A 27,419-nucleotide genomic window follows, 5' to 3' on the forward strand; every position below is an offset into this window, starting at 1 on the left:
TAAACGTCATCAAAACATGTGTATGATATCTCATCTGGGTCATTAAAATGATTTGCACGCTCGATCAGACGACAGTGTATTCTAGTCATAATCAAACGTTATCGACACGCAGACTTTATTCGGCATTGACATTTTCCTGTGTATCCATGTAAACTGCATAGCGGAATGTCCAACTGAATATGAGACGTTGAAACCCGGAAGATGGACGAAATGCATTCCAGAAATGTGTATGCATATTTTGCATTTCAATTTGTAGATTTCTTATTGTGATCTGAAACTTCCGACTGTATGTACAGAAGGAGACAGAAGATAATAAGCCTACTAGTTTACAGAAGGTGTTTTGTGTGGCACTATCAATGTAAAAATGCACATATATAATGTGATTGTATGCCATCCAAAGGATTATTGTTTCACAAAGTTCTGTGCAGGGGTATAAATACCATATTCGACCCAATAAGCGCCCATGGCGTTTAAAAAATTGAAAAAATTGCAAAGGTGCTGATAAGACAAAATTATTGTAAATCTATTACAGTTTTGTGTAGTTTTAGTCTTTATTTATGTCTGGCCAATCACAGCCACTAAAAGGGGGAGGGGCGCTTATAGGGACATAGGCTCTTATTGGGTCGAATACAATAACCGCAAGCTTGTTGACCCATTGCAGTGCTATCAAATTTAACGAAGGGCCAATTGGTAATTTGATGAGCCTGTCCCTCGAGCTTGTTGATACTTTAACAAAATGAGTGTCCTTAAAAATCAAAATTAAACCCTAACTATCATATTGTAACTAATCGTTTGCAGATGCTTGACTTGTTGTGAATTTAAAAAAAAAAACAAAAAAAAAAAAAAAAAAAAAATAATATTACAAAACACCAATTTCAAATTCTGCATTTTTAGCCCACCATCAACAGATGGTGGGCTATTCAAATCGCTTTTTGTCCGTGGTCCGTCGTCCGTCCTTCCGTCCGTCCGTCCTTCTGTCCGTCCTTCCTTCCGTCCTTCCGTCCGTTAACAATTCTTGTTACCGCTATTTTTCAGAAAGTACTGAAGGGATGTTTCTCAAATTTCATATGCAGGTTCCCCTAGGGCCCTAGTTGTGCATATTGTATTTTGGGACCAATCGGTCAACAAAATGGCCGCCAGGCAGCCATCTTGGATTTTGATAGTTAAAGTTTGTTACCGCTATTTCTCAGAATGTACTGAAGGGATCTTTCTCAAATTTCACATGTAAGTTCCCCTAGGGGCCTAGTTGTGCATATTGCATTTTGGGACCGATCGATGAACAAGATGGCCGACAGGCCGCCATCTTGGATTTTGACAATTGAACTTTGTTACAGCTATTTCTCAGAAAGTACTGAAGGGATCTGTCTCAAATTGCATGTGCAGATATCCCTAGGGGTCTAGTTGTGCATATTGCATTTTGGGACCGATTGATTAACAAGATGGCCGACAGGGCGCCATCTTGGATTTTGATAGTTAAAGCTTGTTACCACTATTTGTCAGAAAGTACTCAAGGGATCTGTATCAAATTGCATGTGCAGGTTCCCCTAGGGGTCTAGTTGTGCATATTGCATTTTCAGACCCATCGATGAACAAGATGGCCGACAGGACGCCATCTTGGATTTTGATAATTGAAGCTTGTTACCACTGTTTCTTAGAAAGTACTGAAGGGATCTGTCTCAAATTTCATGTGCAGGTTCCCCTAGGTCCCTGGTTATGCAAATTGCATTTTGGTACCGATCAGTGAACAAGATGGCCGACAGAGCGCCATCTTGGATTTTGACAATTGAAGTTTTTTTCCGCTTTGTCTAAGAATATACTGAAGGGATCTGTCTCAAATTGTATGTGCAGGTTCTTCTAGGGGTGTAGTTGTGCATATTGCATTTTAGGACCGATCGGTGAACAAGATGGCCGACAGGTAGCTATCAAGGATTTTGATAATTAAAGTTTGTTACCGTTATATATCTCAGAAAGCAGTCAAAGGATCTTTCTGAAATTTCATGTGTAGTAATATGTAGTAAAAGCTTGAAAAGCAGAGAAAAGATCCCTCTTTCTTTTGTCAGACAAAGATCGTTCTTAGGTTGGTGCCAAGATCCCTCTGGGATCTCTTGTTTAGGTTAAAAATACTCTAGCATACACCAAATGGTTTCTGCATTTTTCAAAAGATTTCTGGGTGGGTGGTACCTGCAGCTCTGTCGGGTGAACCTGCTGCTTCGCTCCAGGTCCGAAATATCAGGGCCACTTGGATCACTGAGGGTCGTATATTTTCTTTTGGGCAATTAAGCCCTTTGGTCCAGCTAAAATCATAAAATCCATCCTTATTTCTACCACTGCTGTGTGTGATAATATGCATATGATATTGACTTGAATTACCTGAATCATTACATGAAATTCTTGTTATAGCATGTGTATAAACTTTCTATAAAACAAATATATCTGCCGTTTTTTTACTCATAATGTTGGAAATGGCCTGATATTCAAAGAATAAAGTAGATGCACCATACATTCTTTCCACTAAAGTTTTACAAAATCTTAATATATCTCTTTTTTTTTACATTTTTGTATAGGGAGAATAGGGGAGAGGAGCAGGAGCGTCCCAAAGGGCCAATTGTAAAGACACTAAAATCAAAACACAAAGGCCCAATAGAGGATGGAGTGACAATCGTCAACTGTGAACCAATTTGTAAGCGATTTGGACTTGCATGGCTGTTCACATGTAAACAGGCGTGGTGCGTTCGGGACATATGTGGATGGGTGTGTGCCATTATCACGTGGCTGCTTGTCCTGTATGCTGAATATGTGGTGTTTTTTGTCATGCTGTGGTATAATCCCAACACAGAATGGAGCCTTATCAATGGAATTATATTTCAGTTCTTTGCCTTCCTAGCTGTTGCCTCACATCTTCGGACCATGCTGTCAGACCCTGTAAGTATAACAGGAAGTGAAGTTTGAAAGTAGAAACTGACAAATTTAGGAAAACTCTTCAAATATCGGTTTATGGAAGAAAGAGAAAGTAGTAGCTAGCATATTCTGAGTAAACACATTTTCTGTACTTAATCTATAGTATGGAGAGGATGTATACATGTACTTTTGTACAGTTAAACTAACTTGTCTGTAAAGACCTCTCAATGGACCAAGAAAAATGGTCTTTATAACCAAGTGGTCTATAAACTTATGGCAAAATGTGCTGAAATTGACTCTGGTGGACCCCCAGAAAATGGTCTTATGGAACGTTAACAGGTTGGTGGTTATTACACAGAGGTGGTCGCTATAACGGTTTAACTGTACATTGTATATCTTAAATAGGTTATCGTTAGCATATGCAATCAAACAGAGATCAAATGATACATCATTTACTGCAAATGTTTATTTAAGATCTAATGCTTTAAAGCTATATGTGCCGTATTTTTCATAGTCACGAATCAAGAAGAGCTTTTAATATGTTATTCAACTCCAAAAGTTACCAGCATTTTGAGAATTACAATACTTTCAATGCATTGGTTTTAATTTTACAGCTACAAAAAAGAGCTGAAAATGATTTTTGGCAGTACTGCCAAAAATTATTATATTAACATCTTCCGTGTAGTGAAATGAGTACATATGGTCAGACCATGAAGCCATATTGTTGTCCCCAATTTGCACATTTTTACAGTATTATTAGTAATTGTAAAGTGATTTCTGAATGTATTTTTCCATCTAAATATGTATAAGGCATAAAAAACAAAAATTTCACAGTGCATAACCTATTTCTTCTAACTAACGTTTATAAGGCATCATATATGTTTGTCTGTCCATTTGAGTGATTTTCACAGCTCTATTTATTAAAACTTATGGTTTTTAATAGATAATTGAAGAAAAAATAACATGTCCAAATTTTCGGCCAGTTACGGCACATATAACTTTAAGAGTGAGAGAAATTAATATGGAAATTTCTCGAACATTTTAGTCAATATGTTATTATTCATGAATTTATGCAGATAGATTGATATTTATTTATTGAAATAATTTACATAGCACACACTTTATTCTACACATGAACACATAGGAAGCTAATTTAAGAGTTTTCTATATATATTCTGAGTGACTATATAAGATTTAACATCTTTATATTTTCTGTTTGTTAAATTAAGGGTGCTGTTCCAAAAGGAAATGCCACCAAAGAAAACATACAAAGAATGCACTTAGAAGATGGACAGGTGATTTTTAAATGTCCAAAGTGTGTCAGCATCAAACCAGAGAGAGCTCACCACTGCAGGTAGGATTTAGTCTTAGTACCAGCAAGGGAGACAGAGTTAATATCGTTAGAAACCCTAGTCTTAGTACCGTTTTGGCAGTGTACATATTGTCGGAAACCTTAAAAAATATAAATCTTAGTACAGGTAATAATGAGAGTGTACACATCGTAAGAAACTCTGGTCTTAGTATCAGTAAGGGTGTCAGTGCACATATTGTCTGAAACCCATGAGTCACTGCACCATCATTTGTGACTTGCAGGTTTCTGGCAATGCTGTGTACAGTGAAACCTGATACTGGCTTAACTGTGTGACATTTTATGGAGTTGATTCAATTAATAGGTCAGATATAAAGAGTTACACATACTGTTAAACAGTGGTGAATATCCACGAGACTCTTGCAAATGTGTATTGTAAAAACACTAGGCCGTTTCCCTTTCAGACTTACAACTTAACTGCCCTGGTATTGTTTATATTTTAATTTGACTTAATTTCACTCATACGTCTTCATTATTATCATCAAATACTTGAACATCTTGCTATTACCCATCTGTCATACGACTGTTACAACAATGACAAGACATTGAAAAATCCAAGATGGCGACCTGATCGATGTTATTAGGCGGGTTGTCCGCAAATAAGACCCCCACAACTTTTGACCTTTATTTCTTCTCTGGGTAGGGGGTCTTATTTGCGGTGAAATACAGTATGCATCAGTTCTAAGTATATCAAAGAATCAAATTTATTCCAATACTTTGTAATTGTTATATTCATTGAGTAAATCTTTAAAGTAAATGGCTATGCTGGGTCTAGAAAATTTCAAGAATTATTGTGAACTTTGAAATCCTTTGATGATATGAATGTATACCTAATTTTTGCCACCATAATTCCCATTGACTTATCTACATATAATGTTTGTTCCCCAGTGTCTGCCAGAGGTGTATAAGGAAGATGGACCACCACTGTCCGTGGGTCAACAATTGTGTGGGAGAAAAAAACCAAAAATTTTTTGTACTATTTACAGTAAGTTGAGTACAATGAATAAATTAAAGCATTTTGATTGAATAAAAATGGCTGTTTATATATTTTTTTCTATTTTCAACAAAGTTTACATTTTTATCTCTATTTCTAACACATTTACTAAAGATAAACCCAAAAAATGTGACTAACATACAACTAAAGTTGTAATGTATTCTCTATGTGCTCTTGACTTCTAAATATCAGTCATTTATTTAAAAAAATACTAATTATGAATAATCTAGCATATTCTGTTGCAATTATATTTGTAATTCCAGTATGAAAAAGATCAAAATACTTTTGTTGCTACTTGCGCGCAGAATGTTAGATTTGATAGCAGTTGCTAAATGTTTAATATCAAAATACACATAAGTATAAAGAAATTGAACCTAAATGTATTTTTCTTCTGTTTCAGATGTATATATGTATCATATCATGTCATGCGCTGTATATGTCCATTACCCATTTCATCATGTGTGTGGGAAAGGAGTGGAAACGTAAGTAGTGGTTCATATTTATTTTCTTGTTGTACCGATACTGTGATTAGGTATACAGTGAAACATGGTTATAACAAACACCTATTATTATTGGTATTGTTCATTAAATATTATAAGTTTAGTTCATTAAAACACATATTACAAACATATCTTATAGAAACATTGATGAGGAATGAAAAATTTGTCCTTTACAAAAGAATTTTTTGTGATAGGGATATTCTTTTCCTCATTGAAATTACAAACAAGTAACACAGATTAAAAATATATAAATTGGTTACCAAAATACAGTAAAAAAAAAAAAAAAAAAAGAAAATCACCGCTGTGCAATTGACAATTCTTAATTAGGTTCTTTCTATTTATGGTTTCATTGTATTGAGGGTTTAAACTTTAGATACAGAGAGATGTAAGATTATAATGAACATTACTTATATATTTTTTATCAGATAAATCATAAAATAGGAAAAGAAGGCAGAATTTCATACCTTTAGTTGTTTCTTACTTATAATTAGCTAGTAAGAGTTGTCTTTCTTTGCCTAAATCTGACAAGTTGTACATGGCAGTACATCTCTGTTTACACCAATAAATTGCTTTGTTATGTTTAAAAAAAGGGTTATCTGTAATATTGATTAATTTGTATTATTTTGATGTTTTGTAACAGTGGCAAATGTGGATATAAAAGATTTTAGGTAAACAAATACTACTACAATAAATGTTGGTATATAAAAAATATTTTAATTATGGAGTCAGATATGGATGTTGTTTTTTTTTTGTTGACATGAAGATGAAGGAGAAGATGATGTATTTTTCCACTGAAGCAAATCTCCTAATGCAGATGACTAGATTTCACCAGGGTTGGTTTTATATGTCAATATCTAGAAGGATATTTTATGACAAAAAAATTACAGTAACAAATTGGTAATTGTATATAAATACTATAGGGATAGGTCTAGGACATCCACTGTACTTGCTACCCGATACTTCAAATGACACCTTAACTTGCAATTATTTCATCTGGTTGGTATGAAAGGCATTTAGTCATTCATATTCACTATGTAATAAATTGTGTAAAGAATGTAATTAACACTTTACCAGTCACTGTTTTCTTACTGAATTAGTGATTAAAACAATTATAAAACAGAGGGCTACTGGCAGATCTAGGTTTTTTGTGCTTCATCAAAATCTCCCATCAAATGGACAATGTATTGTCACCATTTTCTTCAATATACACATATGGAAAAGAAACATTAACACAACATATTATATCAGCCAAACAAAGGATTGTCCAGTGAAATAGGATGGAGTAAAACTAATTACACTTCTGCATTATTTGACATACTTTATGACCATAACAAAATTAAAATTGAATTTAAAAATTGAATGAATGAGTATGATTTGATTAGGAACTAATCTAAAAACATATATATGATTTATGTGAAATTGTGCATCATAAAGCACTCAGAAAGAAGATTTTGATGGTTTGACCACAGAGAGTCATTCGATCATTTAAGGTTGTTTGATGGTTTGACCACAGAGAGTCATTCGATCATTTAAGGTTGTTTGATGGTTTGACCACAGAGAGTCACTCGATCATTTAAGGTTGTTTGATGGTTTGAACACAGAGAGTCACTCGATCATTTAAGGTTATTTGATAGTTTGAAGGTTGTTTGATGGTTTAAACACAGAGAGTCTCTCGATCATTTAAGGTTGTTTGATGGTTTGAAGGTTGTTTGATGGTTTGAACACAGAGAGTCTCTCGATCATTTAAGGTTGTTTGATGGTTTGAACACACATAAGGTTGTTTGATGGTTTGACCACAGAGAGTCATTCGATCATTTAAGGTTGTTTGATGGTTTGACCACAGAGAGTCATTCGATCATTTAAGGTTGTTTGATGGTTTGACCACAGAGAGTCATTCGATCATTTAAGGTTGTTTGATGGTTTGACCACAGAGAGTCATTCGATCATTTAAGGTTGTTTGATGGTTTGACCACAGAGAGTCATTCGATCATTTAAGGTTGTTTGATGGTTTGACCACAGAGAGTCATTCGATCATTTAAGGTTGTTTGATGGTTTGACCACAGAGAGTCATTCGATCATTTAAGGTTGTTTGATGGTTTGAACACAGAGAGTCACTCCATCATTAAATTGATTTGTCTTTAATTATGAAGATTGCTTGATAATAAGCCAAACTCTTCTTCATATACATTTGTATACTAGCAAAGATATGGCATGGTGATAAACACTTAACTATCAGTTCCATCTTTGCATACTACAGAGTTAGCTCCCTTGCGGAAAGGTATTGATTATTACGTCATTATTTTGTCAGTGCCACTCACATCGTTTTCTCTGAAAGCTATGACGTTACGTTTACAAATACATGATGTCACAATCAATACCTACCCACAAGGGCAGATAACTCTGTAATATGTTAATACAGAAAAGTAAATATATCATTTTTAAATTGCCATATGTTAGCAATGGTTAATACATTAAAGGTGTTACCAGTCTTGATTGACATCTATGGAGGATTTTTCAAGTAATAAAGAACATTATTATTGATTAAATATTTTTTATTAATTAACTTCATGAAATCAGCATCAAAATTAAAAGATGAAGTCATGAAACTGTATGTGGCATGCAGATAATCTATGGACAGATTATTCCCATATTTTGGTATAAATTGAAGATGAAAAACAAGAAAACCTTGTTTTAATGATTTCAAATAAGTATAAATCATTATCGAAAATTTTATTGCTTTTATGTGAAAATCATGATGGCTATGTGCCAGAGATAGCAATTGTTAAAGATGTCTGTTATAATTTGTAGAATGCATCTTTGCTAGCTAGTCACGGGTATTCAGTACATTCCTCCCTGATCATTTCCAGAAACAGGGAAAGTATCATACACACTGAATACCCTTGGCTAGTGACGTTGGATACGAACAGCACATGTGACTAATTATAAACTGCCTTTAGTTTGTCCCCTTTGCCTTTGTTTGTGATAAGAATCAGTCATTCTAGATCATTCAAGCTTGATTGGAAATACATCTGTAATAAATTAATTTTAGTGCTACTCGGTACTGATTTTGTTTTCTAATCTTGACAATTTGTTCCAATTTTTAAATTAATATAAATAGAACAGTGATGAAGCTAGATTGATAAGTGTCATCAGCATTATAACTAAAGATTGTATCCAATTATGTTGTGTTAACATGCGGAGATTAACATGGTGATCGAAGCACAGATTTAAAGTGTCACTCAGTCATGAAATAGACTCAAGATGGACATTTTTATCATCAGTCACAATCTCAAAATGAAAGATTACAATATTGTTAAAAAACTGAAAAAGTCATTAAAGTCCTTGCTTTTGCAATAAATTCTTTTATTAGAATCTATGAAATGATTCGAGCACTTCCATCCACAATATTAACCGTCCTGTTATTTCATGCTTATTAAAACGTTTTAGTTATTCAGTAAACACAACTGATTTTGAGATTGTTTTTGCTGTTTAAGTTTCTCTTGGGAGCTAGCTGTTGAATGTGTTTTTATCCAAGGATGTGACATTATGATATTGAATTGAATATCAGATTGTTCAAACATAAAGTACATGTGAATCTCCCAAATTGTCCTGATTTACAGATTTGTCACAATAAGGGATGGATTGTAATTCATATTCTAAAGTAAACTCCATATGGGTTCCTATATTAATCTTGAAATAATGGATTCTGAATAAATTTCTAAGGTTGATCTAAAATATGCTTAAAATCAATGTTATTTTCTTAAAGCCATGATTTTTCAAAAAGCATTTTTCAAGGGTCCACTGTATACATTTAAAAGAAATAGGCAATGTTCATTATGCGAAGACGAAAATGAGACAATAATGTGGGCCTAACTTTTAGATGCGACATAGTTACTAGTGCGACTTAAATATGTAAGAAAACTGAAAAAAAAATGTTAAAGAAGGTCTGTGGAACTAATAGACAGGTGCAACTTATTATTCAGAAAATATGGTGATTGCAAACTAAAAAGTAGATCCATGTATGTGTAAAAATATGTCAAATTTTGAGTAAAACAGCTGTTTACCATATGACTCTTATTATCTGATGAAGATAAAACATTAAAAAATCCTAAAATATATTGCATATGTAGTTTTGTTTATACGTATTTGAACCCATGAAAAAACATCAAAAATAGGAATAATACATTTTTAGTCCACCATCATCAGAAGGGATCTGTCTCAAAATTCATATGTAAATTCCCATAGGACCCTAGGTGGGCATATTACATTTTGAGACAGATCGATCAACATGATAGCTGACAGGAAGCCATCTTGGATTTTGATACTTGATTTTGTTACTGCTATTTCAAAGAAAGAACTGAAGGGTAATTTCTCAAATTTCATACGTAGTTTGAAGTTCACAAAACAGAGAAAAAATCCCTGTTTCTGTTGTCTGACATATATCATTCTTTCGTCGGCACCAAGACCCCTCTGAGATATTTTGTTTTGTTACTGCAAGGTCTGTCGATTCTAGATATCACAGAATTAATGCATGTTACATGCTTATTTTTGTTGCAGACTGTAAGTATTTTCTGGTTAACACTAGTATACATTATTCAAACAGCTCTTAATCTGCCACATTGGGAGTTCCGATACATACATGCAGCAATCTAATTAGGAATGTAGATTTGCTTATTTAGGGTTTGGTGTATATTTCTATTTTATGGAAGTGTCAGCAGGTTCTTGGTGTCTTTAAAGGTTTCCTAGAAGTTCATTGATATTAGTGCTTACAGTTTATTGCTGCTCTCTGTTAAACTTTAAATCATCCTTGAAGACACATTTGAACTCTTCTACTTCAAAGCCTGGGACAGGCCATTGTAAACTTTTTAGAGTTGAATGGGTTGGCTGAGTTGTTTTTAGTTCATCTGACCTGAAGAGTCAGGATGACTTATTGTTATCATACATCGTCCATCGTTGTGCGCTGTCCGCCATGCGTAAACTTTTCATCTAAACGACCTCTTCTCAAGAACAAAAGACCCAGTGTATTCATATTGGGCCTACAGCATGCTGGGATGAAGGGCTACCAAGTTTGTTCAAATAAATGATCTTGACCTTCATTCAAGGTCACAAAGGTATATAGGCTAAAATCTTAAAACAACTTCTTGTGACTAACTAAGAGGCCTACTGATATTGGGCTTGTGACATGCTGGAATGAATGGCTACAAAGTTAGTTCAAATGAATGACTTCGACCTTCATTCAAGGTCACAGGGGTCAAATAGGCTAAAATCTTAAAACAACCTCTTGTGAATAACTAAGAGGCCTGGAGACCTGATATTGAGCATGTGACATGCAGGGATGAAGGGCTACCAAGTTTGAGCAAATGAATGACCTTAACCTTCATTCAAGGTCAGGGGTCAAAGAGGCTAAAATCTTTAAACAACTTCTTGTGAATAACTAAGAGGTCTACAGACCTGATATTGGGCTTGTGACATGCTGGAATGAATGGCTACCAAGTTTGTTCAAATGAATACAGGGGTCAAATAGGCTGAAGTCGTTAAACGACTTCTTGTGAATAACTCTGAGGCCTAGAGATCTGATATTGAGCATGTGACATACTTGGAGGAATGGCTACCAAGTTTGTTTAAGTAAATGACCTTGCCCTTCTTTCAAGATCAGATTTCTTCAATACTTTCTGGGAATTATCTAAGAATTCTCTGTATCTCAACAATTAGGCCACACCAATTTGAAACCTAGTTCTTCGGGATTTCCCGCCCCTATTTAACCGGCCCGGAAATCCGAGGAACGAAAGTCCAATTTTTCCTTTCCCGTTTCTGGTTTGTGCTTTAGATACGCCAAAATCTTTATCACTTGAGCGCTTGGACCAGTAGGAAAACTACAGTATAAGCACAAAAGGGAACCAGATTAAGAAAAAATGAATGACAATATGGCGGGTGTTTACGTTGCAACTGTGAGAACTTTTGACAGAGATGTTGTTATTGCCTGTACTGTAACAGAATGCCCGAGTGAATGGACGTTTAAAGATTTGTTAGATTCTGTAAACGTAAATGACGAAAATGTGATTGATGTGGTTGACGTAAAATTATGTGTTATAGATAATCCAATACTTAAAATCGCGAACCTATATTCCTTTCTGATTATTGACATCACATTCAATGTTTATTGTTTTACTTTGACTTCATATCTTGCCAACGACATCAATACATAGAATTTATCTCCTCCCAACTTTAGAATGCTTTTGTATTGGTTTTTTAGGTCACCTGAGACGAAGTCTCAAGTGACCTTTTCTAATCGCCTTTTGTCCGTCCTCGTGCGTCGTATGTCCGTAAACAATTTATATTTTCGACTTCTTCTCAATAACCGCTGAAGCAAATTCAATGAAATTTTTCACAAACCTTCTAAGGCATAAGGCCAATCAAAATTGTGAATTATAAGGTCCCCACCCCCGGGTGCTGTGGGAGGGGCCAAAAGGGATAAAATTGACTATAATTTCAAAAATCTTCTTCTCCACTCACAGATGTGATGGAATCAAATACTCTTCACAGATAGAAAGGTCTAAAGGTCCTTTACAAAAATTGTGAATTATATGACCCTGGGGTCTCAGGTTTCCCCTTGGGGAGGGGGTTAAGTTTACTATAGTTTATATTGGGAAAACACATTTTTGAGCATTATTTGGTCATTTGTAAAAGGAAATGAGTCAAATGTTGTCAGAATTATCCCTATGAAATGGCCATCGAATCCTATTAACAAATTTTCCATGACTGACTCCAAGGGGCATTAGGGGTGGGGCCAAAAGGGGTCAAATAAGCTAAAACTTCAAAAATCTTCTTCTGAACTCCTGGATCTGGTAGAATCAAATACTCTTCATAGATGGAAAGGTCTTAAGGTCCTTTACAAAAATTGTGAATAATGTGACCCTGGGGTCTCATGTTTCCACCTGGGGAGGGGGTCAAGTTTACTATAGTTTATATAGGAAAAACACATTTATGAATGTTATCTGCTTATTTTTCATAAGAAATTAGTCAAACTGGGTTAGAATTATTAGCCTGAGATAGCATTTTATCGTCATATCCATATTGGTCCTGGCTGACACAAGGGATTAGAGGGGCGGGGCCAAAAAGGGTCAAATAAGCTAAAACTTCAAAAATCTTTTTCTGAATTCACAGATTTGATGGAACCAAATACTCTTCATAGATTGGAAGGTCTTAAGGCCCTTTACAAAAATTGTGAATTTCATGGCCCTTGGATCTCAGATTTTCCCCTGGGGAGGGGGTCCAATTTACTATAGTCTGTATAGGAAAACCACATTTATGAACATTATTTGCTTAGTTTTAATAGGAAATGAATCAAACTGGGTTAGAATTATTATCCTGAAATAGCGTTTAAACACCATATCCATACTGGTCCTGGCTGACCCCCAGGGATCAGAGGGGTGGGGCCAAAATGGGTCAAAATGGCTATTATTTCAAAAATCTTCTGAATTCACAGGTTTGATGGAACCAAATATTCTACATATATTAAAAAGTGAAATTTATAAAATCACTGACACTGACTGACTTCTAGTTTGGTTTTGTTGTTTAACGTTAGCAAAGCAAATTGGAATTTTAAGCATAAAAGTTTGGTAACATAATACACTAACTATCAAAATGTAAAACAAAAAATGAAAATTCTAATACGAAAGTTCAACTTTAAAGATGCTCCACCGCTGACAAATGGTATTTTTTCACTATCAAAAACACAAGCAGACGATTTAGTATTTTTCTTCAGTTACAAAAGTTACTTACTTTACACCATTACCACCATTGGAAAGTTTGAGCTTCTAATTTTACTTCAAGTTAAAGTTACAAAAAATAATTAATTGCATCCCGAAAAAATTCCGTGGCACTATATCCTATATGGAATTAAGTACTGATTGCGCATGTACTAAGGCAAAATAAATTATTTTATATTATGTTTTGTGTTAATTAAACATATATTTACACGATTAAACACCAATTATTGTTCAAGTGATTAATATCATTTATGCTCTGTCGGCGGTGGAGCATCTTTAAAGTTTATTTTGATTCGTAAATAATTTTTATAGATTTGAACCAACTTTGCAATGCTCTTTCTGTAGCAGCACTCAGGTGACCATCAACGCCTCTTGGGCCTCTTATTTCAAAGATGAAAACAAGGTCACAGAAACTAAAATAAGAATTAATGTAATTGAATTAATATGATGCATAATAATATGAATCATGCACAGCATGGGAAGAGCGAAGCTCTACTTGTTTATTTTATTTTCTATTTCATGTAGCTAGAAGACTTAATTAATCTAGAATAAACTCAAAGAAATTCTGTGTCCATGCAAGGATTGGAGTGCCGCGTATGCGAATCCTATGATTTTGCACCATTTGTGCTCATCTTCGCTTGGTGGATATTTCGACTGCATTCCATAGCTTTTAATTTTCAAAGTCTTGTTATTATTATTTGAAAAATTTGCATATAAATATATATTTAGGGAGAGCAGTACGGGAGCAACGCACAACCGGAACAGGTTAAACCAGTACGAAAAATGTTTTAGCCATCCATGCATGCAGGTCATTGATCTCCATATGTAGACTACTTTGGCTTACGTAGATGTTACCGGAACAGAGCTTCGCTCTTATGAACAGTTTTGTGTATAAGTGTGCCTATACTCAAATAACTAGACCGGATTATATCAATACTGTGATTTTCAATATTTAATATATTTACATTTGATTTTGTGTGACTCTTAAATGTTCTAATTATTACATTTGCATTCTTGAAAATTCTCATTTAAAAAAAGTATTTTCATGTATGCAAATGCACAGCTTTTGTTCTACATGTGTATCTGGTGTGGCAAAATTGTACAGGTTCCCAATATTTTAGATCTTGAGATCTTTGCACATGAACTTGTACAACATTCTTCAGACAATAATTAAGTCTTTCAGACAAGTCAATAGCACAGAGGCCAAATATGTTATTTATATCTTTTCTTTTGACTCTCAAACCTAAAATGCTACAACCTGCATGTACATAAAATACAAATATAATGGATTTAGCCTTGTTTTTATGTTTGTATGCATCATGTTCTCATTTTTGTCAATTGTTTGATACTGCTCGCCCCATTTTTTTGGAAAATGAAAATTTAAAAAAAAAAAAAAAAAAAAACACCCTCTCGCCCCACTTTTTTTCACGAAATCCCGAAGAACTGTTTTTTTTTTATAATTGGTGTGGCCTTATCATTCAATAGTATTTGAAATATTATATCAAGGCAAATTAGATTGTGAAACCATTTCAGATTGGTAATTTTGATTTGAGTCTTATATGTTATGTTTGAAAACTAAAGGTAAATTTTGTTTAGTTAAAGATCACAAAATTTAATGTCAAATTTAATTGGTCCAGTTTTACTTTTAATTGAATTGAGATTTTCTTTCAAATTAGTTCTCTATTTCTACAAACCATTGATATTATAGAGAAAGGCATGTAGCTGTTAATTGTTTTTCCTTGACCTTGCATGTATATTTGAACTTCCTTCAATTGCATAATTAGTGTATTCCACATAGGTTGCCTGTAACATGTAGTTTTGGTCTTCTCTCCTGGAAACTGATCTATTACCTAAAATTTTGAAAATGACAAAAACTCACAACACAACAATGTGATAGAATGTGAGAAAGGAGTCCTAGCTAATCAGCAAAGGATCATACATCACTGTGGATTTAATTGAAAAGTTTATTTTTTTTCCATCTGTGATCACCATGTTGCCTTGTGTTTCATTGGCATCTAGCGCTTATAAAGAAATAATAAGAATGTGAATGTTAATTTTGGGTTTTATTTAGTCACAATGATAACGGGAAATTTCATGGTGATTGTAATGTTTATGATCAATTTTCTGTGTGACAATTTATAATGTGGCTATGCTGGTCGAAGGCTGATATTGTGGTGCATTCAATTACAAGGATGTCGTGCACAAGAACACCCCTTCAGGCACACTCATATAACCCACTTTCTATCGAAGATATTCCTAATTTGGCTTGACCTTGTTTTTTAACTATTTTTTCATGTTGTTCTACTTCCCTGATATGTGAGAGAGTAGCAAAAGAAATTTATTGCTGGCAGAAATGTCTGGTAGAAATATGGGCAATATCAGTTCTCTGGCATTATTTAAACATTTAAGATTAACAATTTCATTGACAATAAAAGAAGGACAAGAAAAACACTTCTGTTTCCTGACAGCGATACTTAACGGTGGAATTATAGACATCCATATGAAACAATTTATTCCCACCACAAGGTCACTGATATTTGCTTTTCCTAATATCGCATGTGTTCTTGTGCCAAAAGCAAACATTTGTCTTAAGATAAATGTTAAAGATTTCCAAAAACATTGAAAAAAAATAGGTGTTAAATGTTGTTTCATTTAATCTCAAAATTAAAAGATTTTTTTCTTAGATAATGTAATGTCTGTCAATTCAAACTGATATACTGCTTTCATTACCTAATGGAGATGGCACGAGTGTATCCATGCAAGTTTAGATCTAATGGGTCTTAGAAATAAACGTTCAATTATCACAGGAAGCTCTACAAAGAACGACTTGCTCCTAGCTACCTTTACTATAAACAAACATTTCTTTTGTGGCTGCTAAATTCCGTGATATCCGATTTAAAGCTAACTAGTTTCTCTGATTTTGAATTGAATGGAAAATACGTTTGAAATTAATGGTGCAAGAGTTGTGGAATATTTGAATTTGCAGAGATAAACTTTTGCGAATTTGCATTGATTGCAAAATTTATGAATATAAATCACACACCAAAGAAAATTAGTTTACAGTAATTTCTCTAAAAGCCATGTTTATGGTGAAATGGTTGAATCAAAATAGGTTGAAAGTGATTTGGTACATCAATTTGCATGCCCTGAATGTTACTTCATATAGCAGTGAAGACCTGTATGTACGGGTCACATGTGTATATTAAGACCACATTTTTTTTCCCTAATTTCCAGTTTCAACATTATTTGATCTTTGTATAAAGATCACTTTGTTGCTTTTGCTTGCCCTGGCTTCACATTGTGTAATAACAGAACAAAACCATAGATATACTCTCTTATATTCATTTTTATTTAGGCTCATTAAGGTATAACATAAATCTTAGGGTGGTCAGGTGGCACTCGATTTTACATAGCGGACTGGTGTTTGATCCCTGGCACTGACATGGGTCAGAGGTCATCTGCCTGATCACATGGGTTCTTTGGGGGCACTCTGGTGTTCTCCCACCTTAAGACTACCCACACACATGTATCCAGGCCATCAAAATTGATTTGTATTAGTTCTATAACTTCTTTCGCAATCAATGTAAACTAAATTTTATATGGTAGTTACATACCAGATTATGGACATAAGGATTTGAAGCAACAGATTATGGATTTGAAATAACAAATACTACATCAATGTAGATCCATGGTGAATAATTTCACCAAAGGTGAATGACCAGTTGGATTCATGCTCAAACTGTATGATATCTGAATTGCCAGGTCAAGCAAGAGAAGGCTTTTCTTTTACCAAATATGATTTATTTTGCCGCAAGCTGTATAGAGATTTTTTGTGGAAATTGATAGATTTTGTTTCTAGGTTAGTTGTATGTGCTAATCATGTGAAAACTTTCATTATTTGGAAGAGTACAGTTTCTTAATTAAGTTGTAAATAGACACATGGAGGATTTATACTGATGGAAAATTGACCAATGGAATGAAAGCATGTCCTAAGAATCTCAAATTCTGATTGGCTAAGTAAAAATGCTCATATCACCAGCTTTCTGCACCGTAATGAACATGTAAATATGAAATAATAACTATAGGTTAGTGTATTATTTTCTCATAAATCAAGATAAATCTAATCCTCAATAACAAGGTATAGTTAGCTTGTACCTTATTTAGCTTTGCATATCATACAAAATTATCTATTTGTCTTGAAAGTTTTCTTGAATAGTTCAGTTATACTATATTTAGAATATTTTTCTATTTTTCTTTATTTCTTTTAATTGTAAATGGTTAGGGTCACACTGAACATCACATTCATTGATGGTGTTAGAGTGTAATCGAGATAGGATATTGGTAAATGTGACCTTTTTTTTAAGAATATTATTTTTTTAGTGGCTATATAGTCACTGAAATCTATAATTAAATTCATTATCATAATTTTATGGTACTTTAAGACATGATCTCCAAACATAAGTGACCAGTTATTTTTCATTTATATATGACAGCTTCCTTCAGTTGCTTATAAACACTGATATACACAAGGTGAAAGGTGACTGGTTGGTCAGTTAATATTATGCCTAGTGGTCAGTGTCTCTGATAGCCAATGTCCACTCATCCATTGGATGACAGATCATAGATGTCCAGTGTTGCGGTAATCTTGGACAGATATTAGCACCGACCAGTAAATGATAAATGACGGCTTAAATCCTCACAAATCAAACACCATTGGGACAATTTTTATATCACTTCAATTAACAGTGTATGAAAAAAATAATAGACAAAAATGTTTCTTTGAGAATGATTTCATGATATTGGATTTTCTTTTGTTAATAGATCAATGAAGCAGACGCTTTTTTACTGCATGGTCTAAATGTCTTTAACCTGTTTATTCCAAACAAGGGTAAACTATTAAAGAGTACCATTGTATACGTTGTCATGTACAAAATCATTGAATATCTAAAATGTTTTGTTTTTCCAGATTGTTCGGGTATATCACCACCAGCTACCACTGTTTTCCTTATATTCCTCATCTTTGAGAGTCTACTGTTTGGCATTTTCACGGCTATCATGTGTGGCACTCAGCTCTCTAGTATCTGTACTGATGAAACAGTGAGTACAAATATATCTACCAGTATACTCTCGTTATTGTTATCGTGTATAAATATGTAAAAAAAACTAAACTCAGTAAAGGTCAACAATGCTTTAAATGTCGCTAGTACTGTTCATAGCAACACTGTTGCTTATTACAACAATGCTTTAAATGTACGTATAGGTAGTACTGTTCATAGCAACACTGTTGCTTATTAAAACATGTACGTATAGGTTTACATATCTAGATGACAAATTGAGAAAAGATGGATGGATTTGAATTAAACCACAAATTGATGTATATTCATGAATTGTATCAGCTATTCTTTTTATACTTATTACCATCATCTGTGTAATTAGTGTTTATTAAACATAAAGTCTATTGAATTTTATAAAAGTTATATTATATATAGATAATAAAAAAATGCCTTAAGGCCCGGTCCCACTGGCGTTTAGGAAGAATTGTGAATGCATTGCGTGCAAAATTGACTGATATTCGCTGAACATACGCAATATTCGTAAATCGTACTTGTATCTGTCGCCCAACATCCACACACATCAACAATTATCCACAATGGCATGTTTTTCCGTTCCTAGGATTGTTGAACTGCACAAATTTTTGATTGCGGAAATCATTCGCATTAAATACCCTATTCATATGCAGTATATACTCAATACATGCTTATTTTATGTGCTGTATGTCAGCTGTTATTCCTTGATATCTGCAACTGACAGGGATTTGCGGTTTAAAGCGAACTGGAACAGTGTGTAAAATGAATATATAGCGTACCTATCACGTTGACATCAAGAATTAAAGTAATTTGTAGAAAATGCATATTGAGTTAAGCATTTGTATTACAACTGTTTTATATTTAATTTGAGAACAATTTGCGATTGTACCGGTATAACAAATGTGTTGTGTTAACAAAAACTGCTGTATATATATGGTAGAAATCAACAAATTTGTCTATTATTTCCAGTCTGTTGAGAATTACAATGTAATGAAAATTGTGTCCTTAGCAACATACCAATGCAGCATAACAAAAATATTCAACTACATACCAATCAATTTGTTCAAGTCATGAAATTGCTTCAAAGACAGAAAAAAAAGTTGTCAGCTTTGATTTGAGTTTGAAACAGACTAGACCATCTTTGTATCTGGAGGAGGTAGGATGAAAGATGCAGCATGCTCATCTTTGTTGCAGACGTCTCTTTGTTGCAGACGTGTTGTTGTGAAAAGTGATACTGAAAGGCTCGAGCATGATTCTTTTACCACTGCATTTCATAATGCAACCGTTCTCAATAGATTCGTAATATTCCTGTAACGATCACAATACTTCTGATTTGTTTCCTCAATATATTTGTTGGGCAATTTTTAACCAGTTGTACCCTTCATGGAAGAGCATCCGTTATCCTTGCGGTTGCATCAAATGGCTGAAATTTGTAAACTAATTTAGTAATTTCATTCATAATTAATCCGCTTTTCAATGGGACCGGCCCTTAAAAAGAGCTTCATTCACGTGAAAAATTGCTAGATAAATATTCAAAATAAGTTGCAAATTAGAATAAATATCTATCAGAATTGAAGATTTCCATAAAAATTTCAAAATATAAATTGGTTTCAGTATATAATTAGCTCACATGGCCCAAATGTCATGGCACAATGTCCATTGTCTGTCCTACATCCTGTGACCAGAAGCACCCTTGGAGGAAGGGGAACAGAGTTTGTATAAATTTTTGCTCTGACCTTTCCAGGGGCCGGAGGAACAGGGCCCAATTTGGGAAATAGAAGTAAATTATTTAAATCGCTACTAGTCAATAAACCAAATTTTTCCATAAACATCCTCTAGGGAAGGGGAATAGAGTTTGTATTAAGTTCAGCTCTGACCACCGGGGGCAGGAGGAGGGGGAGCCAATATGATAAATAGAGGTAACTTCTTTAAATCGCCACTAGTTGAGTCTTCATGGATTGTAACCAAATTTAGCCAAAAAATGAAGGGGAACAGAGTTTGCATAAGTTATGGCTCAGACCCCATGGGGGCAGGAGGGCTGGGGCCCATTATGGGAAATAGATGTAACTCCTTTAAATCACTACTATGTAATCATAGAGTTCTAGCTGTAACCCCATTTGGCCAGAAACATCCTCTTGGGAAGGGCAACAGAATTTGGGTAAAATTTGGATCTGACCCCTGTGGCAGAAAGATTATGGCCAAACAGGGGATTTAGAGTTAAATCTTTAAATTCCTTCAGAAAAGACACAATGATCTTGCATTCAGAACATTACTTGGCATTACAAACCACGTGAGTGATGCAGGCCCTCTGTGCCTGTTGTTTCAAAACGGAAAAGACATATATTCTTCCAAACTACTTCTTGCACATATACAGTTGACTTATACGTGTGGTACACAGCTGTATCTTGCTGTTCCTTATTCAGTGGTTTCTGACTTAGCGCTAAGCAATCATTGTGACACTTCTACTGTACAAATAATTCAGTGGTATCACAACTTAGGTTGAAAACAACTAAAAGAAGTATTGAATGACCTTGTCAGACAACTGAAAACCAAGGACACACTAGCCTCCAAAGAATCTATTGTTTTACGTTGACAAGAGCACTAAAATTACAAGGACCTTTCAGCTATCTTGGGGCAAAAAATGTCTGTCACCATGTTATTGCTTTATTGGTTATGTTGCAGTTCTGTTTAATTTGTCACAAACTCTACAGAGGTGAACAACTTTGGTAGTTTATCTGGGAATATTCTTATTGGTAGAAACACTGTCTACTTAAAATGTTGTGTAACCTTGGTTGCCAACATTGGAGTCATATTTGAGCTAAATTCATTACTTGGGTTGTTTTGTTCTTACATTTAATACCCCTATCAATGCCGCTACATATTTGTCTTTAAATTTACCCCATATAATGTATCAATAGTTAGAATGTCTTCTGTCAGTGTGACAAGTTTAGTTTGTTTGATTGATGGAATTGTTGAATCATTGCTTTTGCATTTTCTAATGTAGCATGCCCAAATTATAAAAAAAAATGCTTATAACTTATAAGAATAACTCTATGGTGTTATATGTACACTATATTTACTGGAGGGTAGTCCGTGCAAATTATTGAAACAGCTAGTAAGTATTGTTCATATTAGTCACAAAGAATCATATTATTTATTTACTTTAATGGTATACACAGCAGATTGCATATTGAATCCTCTACACAAAAATTGTTGATTGATGAACTTTTGAATGTCAATATAGATAAAAGGTTACCTTTGTTGTGAGTTTCTGGGTGAAGTTAGGGTGTTGGAATGTTATTTGCTATATCTTTTAAGTTTTGCATAAAGAAAATAATATTTTCTCACACTGATGTAAAATGCCAGTTATAATAAAACCATTTTCTGAATAAGAGATTTTGAATATTAATTGCCAGTAAGAAAATAATTGAAATCAATCCTGGTAATTCTATGTAAACCCGAAGAATTATTTGTCAAAATCATTGAAGAAGATGTACATACATTTGAAGCCCTGGTCACCCAGGTGAAGTAATGATTATAGCTATATCGGTGCTGATCTTCAGGTTCTGCATACCAATACATGTTTTCCCCTGCAAGCTTAAACTAAGCCAGTGCACTAAAGCTCCATTGGAGATACACCCAAAGAAAACATAAACCAAGCTAACAAATAAAAATAACACATTCTTGTTTATTTCGTTCTCATTTCTTTCTAGTCATTATGTTTGCTAAATGTAATTGGCAGGTGTCCATGAAGGTATTAAATATTTTGACAGAAAATCCTTTGTTAGGTTGGTTTGTTAAGAAGTAATATTGCATTCTTAATACATGATATTATGTAGTATTAACTCAAAGCTTTCAGAAAAAAAGTTGATGTATGCTCATGTTTACTTGTATTAGGGCTTAAAATGCCAGGAGCAGTAAGCAATTGCCAGATGTGAACTGGAATATTTACAGGTCCTTGCCTACCACTGATCTTGTTTTAAACTAACATCCTGTGTGATGTCATTATCTTTTGCCATTGAAACAAAAGTGTTATTAAATATATTATGACGAGGATTTACACTATTACCACTATATGGCAGGTGCATAGCTGCCATGTAAGCACATAAGCCTGTGCATGCACATCACTTTCCTAAGTATTCGTATTAAAGTCAAGAAATTCCAATATTCGTGGGATGTTTGGAATGTACTGGTCAGTAACTTTGGAGTTTTATGTGTATGTTTTTGTGAAACTCGTTTAAGAATGAGTATACCACATGTAAGAGTGACAGTCTATACATTGTAAAAGTTTTGGAAATTAATAAATAAAAACTGTATATTGTTTTACCTGACAATATTCGCGAAAAGTCAAGCTCGCATCCATATCAACAGAAAAGAAATAGTGTGGGTCAAAAAGCTACTTTGGTGAGATTAGGTCCTTCATGATGGACTGCCAGTTAAATTTAAGAGGTTACATGTAATGTGAGTTTTTTTGTCTGAGAGGAACTTTAATTTGATTTTAAGCATTTCAGGTTTGGAAGCCGTTGATTAGAGATTATTGAATGGAGAACATAAGTGTTTGAGTTTTGATGTGGTGATGCTCACTCTGTATGTGGATCAGAGATCATTGAATGGAGAACATAAGTGTTTGAGTTTTGATGTGGTGATGCTCACTCTGTATGTGGATTAGACCAAATCATCTGTCTCTTAAAATGAGCTCCTTTTTAGCCCACCATCATCAGATGTCATGTAGGTGACCCTAGGGCCCTAGTTATGCATATTGCATTTTTGGACCAATTGGTAATCAAGATGGCAACCAGGCAGCAATCTTGGATTTTGATAGTTGAAGTTTGTTATCGCTATTTCTCAGAACATTATCAAATTTCATATATATGTTCCCCTAGGATCCCGGTTGTGTACATTACATTTTGGGACAGATTTGTCAACATGATGGCCACCAGGCAGCCATCTTGGATTTTGATAGTTAAAGTTTGTTATCACCATTTCTTAGAATGAAAGTACTAAAGGGGTCATTCTCAAATTATATATGTAGGTTTCCCATGGGCCGTAGTTGTGCATATTGCATTTTGGGACCACTCGGTCAACAATATGGCAGCCAGGCACCCATCTTTGATTCAGTTGTTAAAGTTTGAAATTAGAGAAAAGATCCATCTGACTATTGTCAGACATTAATCAGTCTTTGGTGGGCGCCAAGATCCCTCTGGGATCTTTTGTTCTTTTTTTGTAGTTTATTGATATGCTCATTTTAAATAAACGGCAACAAAAAGAAAAGGAGCTCACTTTAAGGGACAGATGAATTGGTCTTTATGAGGATATGAATTTTGTACACACAAGTTTCTCTGTTGAAATCATAACATGAACAATATGCAAGACAGAAATAAAGATGTTATTGGAGGATTATCTAAACTTGCTAATTCTAAATTACGAACAGATCTTTTTGCTAACAGATAGAATAAATTTCGTATCTTCCACGTCAGTATTGAACACTTAGCATCAAAGACAACGTACCTACATGAAATAATATTTTCAAATGAATTAATTTCCTATGACATCACGAGACTATAATATAGACTATGATATATCCTACAGAGGCATCAGCATGACCTATTTGGTGTTAACTGTTTTGCATAATGGTAAATCATGCCAAAAAGGCCAAAAATGGCACCATTTGAAATCTAGATTTTCAATATTTTCCGGGGTACACTCCCGCGGATCCCCTCCCATCCTTCTCGCTCATGCGGCGTTAGCCTCTCCTCGAAAAGTGTTTACACATCTAACAGCCTTCAGCTATGTGCCTGTATGGTAATGATATTGCTCTCTTCAAATTTGTATTGTCCCTTTCACAGTTACTTTTGGCGGTTTTATGATATATAACAAATGTATTTAAAGCAAATGATTTATGGTACTAAGAAAAATGGTTCTTAATTTTTTCATCAAGCTTTAATGTTTAATGTATATGAATTCTTCATCGAATCGTCATTAAATAAAATTGTTATGATTTAGATTCACGTCCATGGATGCTACATTGCACATGAAGCTTAGTTACTCTATGTGTTAAAGTTGAGTAAACGTCTATTCACATTTGAAAACATTCTTGTTGATATTTCAGCAGATTGATGGGAAAAGACATGTGTGTAGATTGTCATTCTCTTGATTGCACGTCATGTTGAAATATACATGTATATCAAAAATGCCTTTACACCAGTGAACAATAAAAAATAATTATTTCACGTAGAATGCAGATTAAATATTACCTTTGTTATATTTGACGGATTGTATTTAGGCAAATGGCTTGTTGGTGGTTGGATAGTTAATGAGACAGTTTTAATTATAAGCTACTTTGATGGTTCATAGAAATGAGCATTTGTGCTAAATAGTCGGATATGCTTTTGTGGCTGTGCAGTTGAGAGAGTTTTGTCTATTTATCAAAGTTCAGCATTGTCAAGCGTGGTCCCAAATCATGTGGGTAGGCCGATTCGATTAATGAACAATGGCTATAAGAGGTCCTAAGACAAAATGTTCCTGGTCCATACCTGCTACCCGGTAATAACTATTGGGATGGAGAAAAGGGTCTAGCAAATTGACAGAACTACTGTGACAACAGGAGAGACACCTAAGTGTCGTGAGAATATCAACTTCACAGACACACGATATGTTCTTGGATAATCGTACGAGTGAGTACTCCATTGAGTACGCTTTTGTATGTTAATTTGGTGGCAGCGATGGGATTGATAACTGTTCCATTATTTATCCTTATGCGCATTTATTGATACATCGTCAATATAGTAACACAGGACACTTACAGACACTGGCAGTAATTGTTGAGTTTTCAAGTTATTACGTCAGCTTTCATTTACCAAAATATCTTAAGTCCTTAAATTACCTTTGACATGAGCTTTGACAGGCACCAGTGTCATTACTTTTCCTCTTCTAAAAGTTCATATTCAACAGTTTCAGCCTTAAAATTGAAGAGACTAAATGCAGAATACAGGTAAATGACTTCAATAGTTGTATGCTTACCTTGCCACATGTAATTTTGGCAATGGATAATTTCAGAAAGACCATTATCATCATGATAGTTTGAAATTCAATCAAGCTATGTTTGATGGTCCAAACATTTAAAATTAGTTTGCAGGCATAAAGATGTGATAAATTCTCGTTTTTAGCTCAAAAATAGTCTGGCTATAACTGACATTTTGGACGATTTTCCCTACGAAACGTGTACTTATAGATATTTATGGTATTGATCTGGCCAGAACTTGGCTCTTCTCTGGGTTATCATGAGTATAACAGCATCTCATTAATCACAATTTCATCTTTTCTATTTACTGTGTGTAGCCTTAGATGTCAGTTGATAGCGCATTGTCCTTGTTGGCCGGTCGCGTAGACTAGCAGATCGACAGTTGGGAGAAGTCACATGATTTCCTGGGATCAACTGAAGCCTGAAGGTCAAGCCGAAGGTGTTGATTGTTTAGCCTAATTAATCATAAGGATAGAGCCTGGCAAACATTGCCTGTGGTTTAATCAGATATTCCCCAGTATGTATTTCTTCTTGGCCATATATATATATATACATGTATATATATGAAGATAGTGTACAGTCCAGGGATACTTGAATTGGCAAATGCAACATTGGCCAACTTGACCACCAAGATGATTCCCCTGAATTCAGTGGTATATAATCATCAAAATAAATGTCATTGTCAGACTTATCAAATCAATATAGTTGTCCTGTAAATGGCGTTTCAAAAAACTAAATATCAACACTTATGTTATTTAATTGAACTTGAAAAAAGATTATTATTATGAATCATTGCCTTTAATAATGGAGCAGAAAATTGTTCATATTCATTATTGAGTGTAGAAAGGCACTTTGAAGGAGTTAGGTTTGTTCTAGATGTGGGCTTGTTCCCATGGTATGCAAGTTTTTGAAGACTAGCGCAGATCTGCTCAGTCCTGATATTTTCCATAGGAAGTCAAGACATAAATGCTTGATATTTTCCTCATCATTGATATACTTTCCACAAGTGATTATGTATTGTGTATTCCATACTACCACACATATCCATACCGCATAGATATAACTGATCGAATGCTTATTTTTCTTTAACATTTTCATACTTTGACGATGTACTAAGATGGAATTGAAATGGTATTATTGTATTACGTGGTCATACAATTTTCTTGCAAAGTGGCAATTGCTATGTGGATTGCACTAAATCATATCGTGTTATAGCAATGTATCATGTTTCAAAGTGTAGATTCCAAGGTGGGCTATATTGAAATGAAAATGCTCTCTAAACTAAAGGTGCACAAGAAAACAGATGAATGAAGAAAAAGAGTTTAAAATCAAAATTTAATTGATTTAATGTTATCAATCAATAATGCACGACAAAATTAATTTGTATTGATGTTTTGTAACTTTTGTGCCATGTTAAATCTGCCAGTTATTAGAACAAAAATTACGTTAACCTACAACAAGTCAAAGGATGATTTATATATTTACATAATTAAGTTATACTTCATACAGGCAGTGGATGATGAATTTATGGTTTATCAGGGCAAGGATCAAGGTTATAGGAGGGAATTGAAATCTAATTTGGAAATCATGAAATCTTGTCAGATAAAGAAATTGCCATTGAAGATTTAATAATCTCCAAAATGACTTGTTGTTTTTGGCGACAGTGGTGTAGTGGATGTGGTCTTTAATTTCTCGTTAGAAATAAATGATTTATTCTTGCATCGTTGATAAATTCAATAGAGCTAATAAAATTGATATTTCATCAGTGAAGGAAATGTTAT

At 34.2% G+C, this 27,419-nt stretch overlaps 1 protein-coding gene across 1 annotated transcript in view; it reads left to right on the forward strand.

Annotated features, from left to right (window-relative positions):
* Positions 1 to 80: 80 nt before the first annotated feature.
* The window catches only part of LOC138315591 (palmitoyltransferase ZDHHC3-like), a 35,035-nt gene continuing 7,696 nt past the window's right edge, over positions 81 to 27,419 (forward strand). The window contains exons 1-6 of the mRNA XM_069256726.1: positions 81 to 227; positions 2,565 to 2,922; positions 4,128 to 4,252; positions 5,156 to 5,252; positions 5,662 to 5,743; positions 18,497 to 18,627. Of these exons, the coding sequence (XP_069112827.1) occupies positions 202 to 227; positions 2,565 to 2,922; positions 4,128 to 4,252; positions 5,156 to 5,252; positions 5,662 to 5,743; positions 18,497 to 18,627 (819 nt within the window). The 5' untranslated portion in view covers positions 81 to 201. The remainder of the gene's footprint in view (positions 228 to 2,564; positions 2,923 to 4,127; positions 4,253 to 5,155; positions 5,253 to 5,661; positions 5,744 to 18,496; positions 18,628 to 27,419) is intronic.

Source organism: Argopecten irradians, chromosome 2 (genome assembly GCF_041381155.1).
Source record: "Argopecten irradians isolate NY chromosome 2, Ai_NY, whole genome shotgun sequence".
In the NCBI taxonomy this organism is placed as follows: domain Eukaryota; kingdom Metazoa; phylum Mollusca; class Bivalvia; order Pectinida; family Pectinidae; genus Argopecten; species Argopecten irradians.